General features: G+C 44.6%; 1 protein-coding gene across 5 annotated transcripts in view; it reads right to left on the minus strand.

Annotated features, from left to right (window-relative positions):
* Positions 1–9,724, minus strand: part of DDB2 (damage specific DNA binding protein 2) — a 29,706-nt gene that overhangs the window by 8,522 nt on the left and 11,460 nt on the right. For 3 of the 5 annotated variants that reach the window (XM_072864484.1, XM_072864480.1, XM_072864481.1), the window contains exons 2-4: positions 4,956–5,139; positions 1,975–2,105; positions 686–877 (exon numbers count right to left, since the gene is read on the minus strand). In XM_072864484.1, the coding sequence (XP_072720585.1) occupies positions 686–877; positions 1,975–2,105; positions 4,956–5,127 (495 nt within the window). In that variant the 5' untranslated portion in view covers positions 5,128–5,139. Of the gene's footprint in view, positions 1–685; positions 878–1,974; positions 2,106–4,955; positions 5,140–6,083; positions 6,289–6,432; positions 6,586–9,724 lie in introns of those variants that run through there. The other 2 variants (XM_072864483.1, XM_072864482.1) reach the window with 2 other exon arrangements.

Raw genomic sequence — 9,724 nt, forward strand, 5'->3', positions numbered from 1 at the left:
CAGCTGCCCTCCTGGAGGACAAAACTGCAACTCCTTCAGTCCCCAGGCAATGTATTCCCTGGCTGGCTGGTACCACACTATTTACAAAAAGAGAAAGATGATCCTGGAATTTCTGGAGGATAGACCTCCTCCCAGTGTATACCTATGTTAATTTAGAAAGAGGATAAAAGTTACAGAGTCTTTGAGCCCCTGTCGGAATGGGAATGGCTGAATACAGCAACGAGGGGGCATGCCAGCTATATAAATCATTCATTCTACCTTAATTTCTCACTTCAGATAAAGGGACTTGGTTCTCCCCACTCAAAGATGTTCCTCATCTGACACAGAATAAAAGGCGAGCAGAGAAAGATCAAGACCTAAACCAGATAAATCCTCTCTGCCTACTTGTTTCTGGCATCCCTTTAAGATAACTGTTTCGCCAGTTGCTGAATCATTTTTCCACTGAGCACACACCAAGTACTGCTTCATTATTAACTTAATCAACACGCCTCAGTTCTCCCCAGCGCTAGAACAGCCTGGGACTTAGGAACAGACATGCTGTTGCATCTCAGTCCTGCCCCATAGCTGGCTACTCTGCAACCCGCGACCCTTATGTGCTTCTCCCAACAGAACTCAGCTTTAATCTGCAGTATTTGGTAGTAGTCCAATTTTCCCTCCCACCCATTCCACACATCCAGAGGCTTACCCCTTTTATGAAGCAGGTTTTAGTAAGTACTTCATAGTCCCAAAGGATGATGTCTCCACCTTTGGAACCAACAGCTACAGTACTGGGGTGTGTTGGATGCCATTCCAGGCATGTCACTCTCCTGTCAAAGGGACTTGCTGTTCGAAAGAGGCGGTATGAGGCGAGAGAACGCAGAAAGGGCAGCTGCAGACACTGTTAAAAAAGATAGAGAATTACAACTTTTGTAGGGATCCACGAGATTCTCTGAATGAGGAGTGCTAACAATTTCTAATTGCCATCAGTGTTAGTACTTTCACACAAAATTCTAAGCCTCTCTGTAGAATGAACATGCTGTCCCCAAGGGAAACAGCCTGTGACCATACAAATCCACATCAGCCACAGCACTCAGAAAGCAACAGAGAAATGAGAGATGCCATGCTTTAAATGATGTACAGGAAGTTAAGCCTCATGGGCTGAGCTAAAAAGGCAGGATAATTAACATTAACGAGGAAGGAGAACATGCCTCCATACCAGTAAAAGGCACTTATGATTATCTATGTCTTCACTGAGCATCCCAAAATGTTACACATCACACATCATCCAGAGATGCAATATTATGCTCCTCCATCCAAATTGCCTGCAGCTTAACTATACAGCATAAGAGTAAACAGAACACTCAAAACAGTGAATGAGAAACCGTGACATGATTGTATTGTTATTCAGCTGAGGAATAGGTACTGCTTGGATGAGCTTGGCGATTTCTTTGTCATGTGGATACTTAAATAGATAAATCAGATGGAAGACAAAGCTGGCCCAGGTGCTTCCCACCTATGGATGTTACAGAAAAAGTTAATTTTCAAATTAAAGGAAGACTATGGCTCTGAAAACAGTAAAACATTATGGACTTGAGGGAATATATCTGTGAAGAGTAAAAATCAACACTAAACCTGGCCTGATTAGCAAAGTAGAGTGGATACAAAAATAGTATGACAAAACAGTCAGATTAGTGTGCAAAAGTAGCACTGTGCAATAACTCAAATGGTAGAGTGGGTAAGTTTAAATATGATTCAAGGAAGCACAGAATTAACAGAAGGATAAAATGTAGAGTGACGGCCAGGCCATGGAAGGGAAAGCGATCACAGCTCTTGCATTTTACAGGATTAAGAAACATAAGGGTGCACCAGACTTTGAGTCACAAACTGTGTATGTGAGGAACTTTAAGCTCCTTTAAAGTTTCCCTGCGTGTGTTCATGATGTTTTTATGTAGGCAGCTGAGATACCCAACAGGTCATGAAGGAGAAACTCCTCACCTGCCTGAGCTGCGCCCGAATGGAGCCTCCCAGCATATTCTGGTAGACATAATGAACAATGCTGCACTGCCGCTCCAGCTGATGGAAAAGGACTCTATTATTTCTCACCACGGACCCACCTCCACTCCAACCTGCCAGAGAGGAAAAGAGTAGAAGTTACTGAGACCCAACACCTGTCATGCTCATTCAATAAAAAACACAGGAAGACGTCTGCATTTGCTGCTAAATATATGAAAAGCTTCAGCCACAAGAGAAAAGTCTCTGAATGATTCTGTAAGGTGCAGCAGCCTCTGCAATTATGGAGTCCAGTGCTTCCCATAGCCTGCCAGAGCTTTGTGTATGCTTCCTCTTGTTAAACCTTCCTTCTCCTTGCCGAAGATTTATCAAAAAGACTACAGGAGAGGACTAAAGCAAAACCACAGGTGGTGCATCTCTTGGACAGTATACAACTTGAATGGTTCGTACCCAAAATACAACGAAGCTATCCAAAGCCCCAACAACTTGGAAATACACCATGGGAGGCGGTAAGCCCCTGGGTACAGCAAGGGAAGGTCAGACGTGTGACCAGCAGAAACATTAACACCTGAAAATTCCCCAAGCATAGCAACATGAGTTCCCACACAGTTCCTGAAATGCCTGCTTGTGAATCAGAATTTTCGATCTGCTTGTGCTGTAGTCCGTACAGTCCGCCTACAGCACCGCGAGTTTTGTTTTTGATAATAGACTTGCTGACGCCTCATCGCCCAAAAACCTTTCTGTTTGGAGTGATTTTTGCTGAGAGTACAGCACGCTTCTACATTTTGTTCATGTTCCAAGTTTTTATCTTCAGGGACCTTTACGCAAAAACCAGATCTGTTCAGTCCCATGTCTGTGATCTAATCATCCCCACGGCAATGGTCTGTAACACTCCAGGGGATCAAAACGTCAAATGGGAAAGAAGCATTTCTTAAGAAACAAAAATGCTATTTTCATTTAAGGATAATTATAAAAAATCAGAAGACCGAAAACATGGGGATCATTCTGTATGATTAGAACCTAAACAAAATCTTTCTTTAATGCAACGCTGGAGCCAAGAAACGCACGGCTGTGAAACTAAACTTCTTTGTTCTCATGCCAACATAGTGCCAACACTTGTCACACCTGTTGAAATAGGTTAAAAAGTATTTATATTCTAATTCTTTTTTTTCACAGAAGAATTAGCATCCACAGTTCCTCCTTCAGAAGTCATGGAAATGGAGGTATTTTTTCAAAAATCTGTTTTATTACGAAGGATAATTTATTAAGAAACAAACTTCAGGCCTTTTTAGAATCTGCTGGAAGAAACCCTTTAAACAGGTGTTTCAGTTGCAAGAAACTGAACCTGTCCTATATGGCTCAGGAGAAAAAATTATTTTTTCCAAAACATATAAAAATCAAAACTGGAACACAGAATGGAAAATCTCAAATACAAAGGTCTTCATCTTTTTAGAAAAGGGTTAAGGGAAAAATATGATCGGCTTTATTTTTCCAAAGTAAAGTACCAGCTAAATCCAATTCCCTCTGAATCTTACAGGAACTGCAGATGCTCACCAAATCTGAAAATCAGGCCATGAAGTTAGAATTAAAATCATGTTGCTAAATTAACTACAGAAGATGCTTTAACTATCTATAATTATACACAGAACTCCTTTCAAATAGAGTATTTTGCCTCCACGTCCGCTGTTCATGCTGCCAACTGCTTCAAGTTTGGAGTTATACACCAGACAATGGAAATGTACAAAATCATAGAACTCCTGTAGCTCTAACGGTTGAAAAACAGTAATTTCTGGATCCTTAAAGCTGAAATTGTACAGAAAGTGTGAAATATTTCCACACAAGGCAGTAACTCTAGGGATCTCCTAAACAAACAATGGAATTAAAGGTTTTATCTGAGAAAAGGAGGCTGAGGGGAGACCTTATCACTCTCTACAACTACCTGAAAGGAGGTTGTAGCGAGGTGGGGGTCGGTCTCTTCTCCCAGGTAGCAAGTGATAGGACGAGAGGAAACGGCCTCAAGTTGCGCCAGGGGAGGTTTAGATTGGATATTCGGAAAAATGTCTTCACCAAAAGGGTTATCAAGCATTGGAACAGGCTGCCCAGGGAAGTGGTGGAGTCACCATCCCTGGAGGTATTTAAAAGACGTGTAGATGTGGCGCTTAGGGACATGGTGTAGTGGTGGACTTCGTAGTGCTAGGTTAACAGTTGGACTCGATAATCTTAAGGGTCTTTTCCAACTTAAATGATTCTATGATTCTATGAAAATAGTCCTTCCTGTAGCTGAAGCCTACACAACTTTCTTGATAATGCAAAGCATTAACCTTTCCAGTATCTTAGAACTTAATCACCTCTCCTCATTATATCGAAGATCTTTTCTTTAAGAGATTTTTTTAAAGTTACATACTGAAGGAGAAAAATGCACATGAGAAGTGATTAGTGGAAATTATGTCTAGTCTAATCTGAACATAGAGGTAGAAAGTATTCCTGCTTACTGTAGCAAAAGTTAGAATATGCAAAGAATTGGGTGGAAATGACAGTTTGGACTGCATGGTGTAGGATACCAATGACTATGAAACTGCATTACGAATTGCATGGGAGAAAAAACAACATATTACCAAGACTGGTCTGTCCTACAATAAAGCAGACGTCTGGTAACTCAGGAATTCCACAAAACTTAACCACCCTCAAATGAGTTGTGACAGCATCTTCAGTGAGCAGGCTTCTACCAAGGGGTACGGAGTCTCAAAAATGAAACACACATGCATGTGCACACACACACTGACTAGACACATAATTGGAGGATGTACTACCCCAATACATGTCTGTGTATCACTTCAATATATAATCCCATCTGAACACTCATGTCTGAACACGCTTCTTGGCATTCTCCCTCTTCAACTAGTCGATGCCTGTCATTTAGGGTAAATGTGGTTGGGAGAAACAGTAAGGATCTGAGGAAATGTTACCGATTTTCTCTGGGGGTTTGGATGTTTTTCTCACAAACAACTTCTTTGCTTGTGGCTCATTCCCTAGTTCCTCGTAGTCCGGTTTCCTCTTCCCAGCTGATTTTGCCTCTTCTGGCCAATGCTCATGTGCCCTCTCATGCTTCTTGTCCTTTGGCTGGTTCACTGGAGCCATTCTGTCTGACCACTAAAAGTAAACAAATCATGGAAGGTAAGACTGTCATACACTTTTAACTAGAAGACAGAGAGGAAAACTGGAATGAAATATATCCCAGTGGTCTGAAAGTAGTGATTATACCTGTCCCCTCTTTCATCAGCATGACACTAGCTTTTTGTTGTGCTCTGCTGGAGAGGGGAACAGGTTCAATAAACTCTTCTTTGTTCACGTATGAAAATTAACGTATCCTAAAGCATTAGAATATGTTTTGACAGATGTGCTTCTACCGACCTTTCAAGCTTAAAACCCACAGATCTGCATAAAGTACATCTGTGAAACCACATAATACCCTAACTGTTTCTCTAGTAGCTCACACTGAGCTCTTTAGATTCAGCTAAGAAAAAGGTCAGAGCTTTTATGACGATGGCCAGGGCCGACTGGTCTCCCACCAAATATGCTCAGAAGATACTTCCTATTTAACGGCCACTTTTCCTCACAACCACCACCTGGTATTTGGATTGGGCTCCTACGCTGGCTGCCAACCACACTTGAACGGCTCTTCTGACCACTGGTGGGACGCAGCGACTCGTGTCTCGCGTTACGACGACCAAAACGCCACCCAGCCCCCGAGGAAAGGCGCGGGCCTCCCACAGCCTCCCTCGTAGCTGGCGGACGACGCATCACACGCCGTTTGCAGAAGCAGATTCCCCCCAGGAGATCCTCCGCAGAGCCTGAGCCCGTGCTAGCGCTAAACTTATTTATAATCCGTGAATGGTTGTCACGGATATCTGCCCGTGTTAAATATAGCTCGGCAGGCACGGCGCAAGCTTCCCCAAATAGCGCCCACCCCGCGCCTCCGGGCCTCACCCGGCCCCGCGGGGCCGCCCCTCAGCGCCGCGGCCCGCCGGGCCCCCAGTCCCGGCCTCGGCCCGGCTCCCCCACGGCCTGGGCGGGAAGGGCCGCCCCGCTCTCACCTGCGCTGCGGCGGCCTACGCTCCCCCGGCGCGGCCGAGGACGGCGGGCGGCAGCCGGCCCCTCCCCCGCGGTTTCATAACCGGGGCGGGAAGGGGGGGTAGCGGCTCCCGGCGCAGCCCCGCGGGAAGGCTCGCCGCCCGCCCGGCCGCCCCTGGGGAGCGGCGCCGAGCCCGCGGGCCCCGCCGGCGCAGGCCGTAGGCGCCGGCCGTGGCGGCCCCCGGCGGACCCGCACGGCGCGCCCGGCCCCCGCCGACCTTTCGCCACCGAGGGGCAGCGGCCTCGGCAGGGGGAGGCCGGGGAGGGCCGGGGGTTCCTGCCCCAGCCGCTGCCTCCCCCCGCCGTCCTTACCCCCCGCCGGCCTCCCCGCCGGCCCAGCCGCGGCGGCGATCAGCATGAGCAGCACCCCCGGCTCCGCTGGTGCGGGAGGTGGCTGTGAGGCTCACGCAGCGCTGCGCCCGTGGCCTGCGACATGCAGTCGAAGTCTCTGGGTGTCCTTTGGCAGCTTGTTGTTGGCTTTTTGGCACAGGACTTACAATCTTACATACTTTATTAGTTTCCAGGACACCAAATTGGCATATTAAAGCTGCATGATGAGGGCCCAAAATAGATCAACCAAACCGCAACCAAAAAGAAAAAGATAGTATTTCAAAACACAACTTCCACAAGAAGATGCACCTGGTGTTGGAACTCAACGGAAAAAAAAATGCACTTTAAAGGCTGATAAAAAAGTCACCACAAGATCAGCTCAGAGACTAACAGATCTTATATGACAAAGTAGACAAGAATGGGGAAGGAAGCGCCCCACCAACACAGCTGGAGGTACCACCACGTCCCCCTTCATCTGCAAAGGAGGCTGCTGTCTGCCCGCCGTGCTGTGTGGGGAACCTTCTCTCCAGAGCAGCAATGTCTCATGCTTCAGGCCTACCAGTAACTATGCTGAGTAATTAAGGTCCAGTCATCCACACAGCTGGCTATGAACACAGGTCTTAAAATAACTGTACATAACCACTCCTTGAATTGTGGGGCTTTAGGGTTTGGTTTTGGGGGTTGGGGTTTGGTTTTTTTGCACTATAGCTATTGTTACATATGCATTTTCTCACATATTAGGAAATGCATAGAAAAACTACTAAGAAAAGCAACAAAGACCCAGACTCTATGCTTTTCTCCTGAACTGTAACAACAGTGTATTAGTTGCTGCCATCCTAAGAATGAATCAGAACAACATACACAAAAAATCATAACCACTGTCAGACAACACAATCTGATTTTGAACATATACGTCAACCCAATTAGCAAATCTTAAAGTCTTATCAAGCACTTCTGTAATACGCAACATTCTTCTTAGAACTGTACCCATTAGCAAAAAATAGCAAGAGGAATAATTGAACATAGCACTTCCCTTCTTCCCTCCGAAGCCTCAAAGGCTTGATTTCCAGGAAGGGAAACTACTACAGAAAATGATCCTTCTTATCTTGACAGTGATCAACAGTTTCAGCTATAGGTCTGCAGAAGTCATCATCATTGGAGACAGAATCTATGGAGTTCATCAGGAATCACCAACAAAACACCAATTAAATTATATAAATCTTAATATATTTTGGTTTTCATATGCTTTAAAAGGGGTACATTTCAAAATTTGTAACTGAAAAAAGGGGCCCAGACACCAACCTTCTTAAAGTAGACTGAAAGACTTGTATTGATTTCAATGTTCTATGTATTAATCCCAAAGACAACTCTGTTATCTAAGTTATCTCCAGCAAAGATGTGCCCTTCCTGTCCCCGTTCCATTTGTCTCCCAGCAGTAGCGTCCCCGTGCAGAGCGCACACACAGTAACCTACGCGTTTCCCTCTTGGAGCTATCATGGTTAGCATTTTTTAGAATGGAATGGAATAGAACGGAATAGAACAGAACAGAATAGAACAGAATAGACTATTTCAGTTGGAAGGGACCTACAACAGTCATCTAGTCCAACTGCCTGACCACTTCAGGGCTGACCAAAAGTTACAGCATGTTATTAAGGGCATTGTCCAAATGCCTCTTAAACACTGACAGGCTTGGGGCATCGACCACCTTTCTAGGAAGCCTGTTCCAGTGTTTGACCACCCTCTTGATAAAGAAATGCTTCCTAATGTCCAGTCTGAACCTCCCCTGGTGCAGCTTTGAACCATTCCCACGTGTCCTATCACTGGATACCAGGGAGAAGAGATCAGCACCTCCCTCTCCACTTCTCCTCAGGAAGCTGTAGAGAGCAATGAGGTCGCCCCTCAGCCTCCTTTTCTCCAAACCAGATAAGCCCAAAGTCCTTAGCCGCTCCTCATAGGAGATGCCTTCCAGCCCTGTCACCAGCTTTGTTGCCCTCCTCTGGATGCATTCAAGGACCTTCACATCCTTCTTAAATTGTGGGGCCCGGAACTGCACACAATACTCAGGGTGAGGCCGCACCAATGCTAAATACAGCACTAAATAGTAATTTTATCAATTACTAACACCAGGTTTGCTTTCTGTCTAGAGAATCACCAGATATTTTTGTAATTATTATTCACTAAGGACAAGAATAGCAGATAGTACACAAATCACGCACAGAAGAAATGCCACTGGCCTGGGGTGCCACAGCTTACTGTCTGTACACTGAGCTGTCTGTACAGTACAATGAGCAAGCCAGAGAAAGAGTAATTTGAAAAAATACTCGTATATGTATTTACAGTCTCACACTTTTTGAACTATAGTATGCAGCAAAGTCAGAGAAGTGTAATTATGTGTGGGCAGGATATTAGGCTTATTTTTATGATGCCTTTTGTCTGACGTACAATTATGTTGAAGCTCTGCCTTAGTTATGGGATGTGGTTCTCTACTGCAGAATAAAGCTGTCTTGTCACCAGGTCTGGTAAAGCTTATTGTGACTAAGACCATCAGCTTCACGGTATTTGTAATACCATTAGGTATTCTGCCTCCTTGTCGCCAAGATCTTTTTCCAAAGCATGAATATTTTTGGCTACTTTAGTCTGACTACTGATGTAAAGAGTACCATTACAGCAACTAGAGTTTGGCGTGCATATGAAAACAAGCCTATATGCCACTAAAAAGTAAGAAAAAATACATAATCCTAAAGAGATAAAAGAGAAAGAGTAAATATCATGCTATCTGACCTCCTTCTGTCCCATGACCATTACTAAGCTACCCTGTACCAGGAAAATGAACACAAATATCACTATTGTAATGACCTCATTTACCTGAGTACCCCATCTTCCCTAAGCCATTCCAGCCTCGGAGGAAAGGATTGCAGCAGCCATGCTATGTAGTACCCTTGCCTTGCAATCAGTACTGGGGGCAGCCAGGTCCCAAATGGAAAGCATCTATCTTAGATGCTCAGCGTGTGGGATATCGATATCAAAATCAGCATGAAAACATAACACAGGGCAAATGCTGGATATAGAATATTAATGTATGACAGATGTTTGCCTTTTCTGTACTTTATTAATGTACATAAACTAGCTAATGGAACTAAAATCTCAGAATTTAATTGAATTAGAGAGTATCTATGCCAAAGAGTTGGGTTTGGTTTTGTTTTAGTAAAATACAAAGTTGATGCTTATACTTTCAACTATGATTAACTCTGAGGATAAGACAAGCATCTTGCAT

The sequence above is a fragment of the Ciconia boyciana genome, chromosome 6 (genome assembly GCF_034638445.1).
Source record: "Ciconia boyciana chromosome 6, ASM3463844v1, whole genome shotgun sequence".
In the NCBI taxonomy this organism is placed as follows: domain Eukaryota; kingdom Metazoa; phylum Chordata; class Aves; order Ciconiiformes; family Ciconiidae; genus Ciconia; species Ciconia boyciana.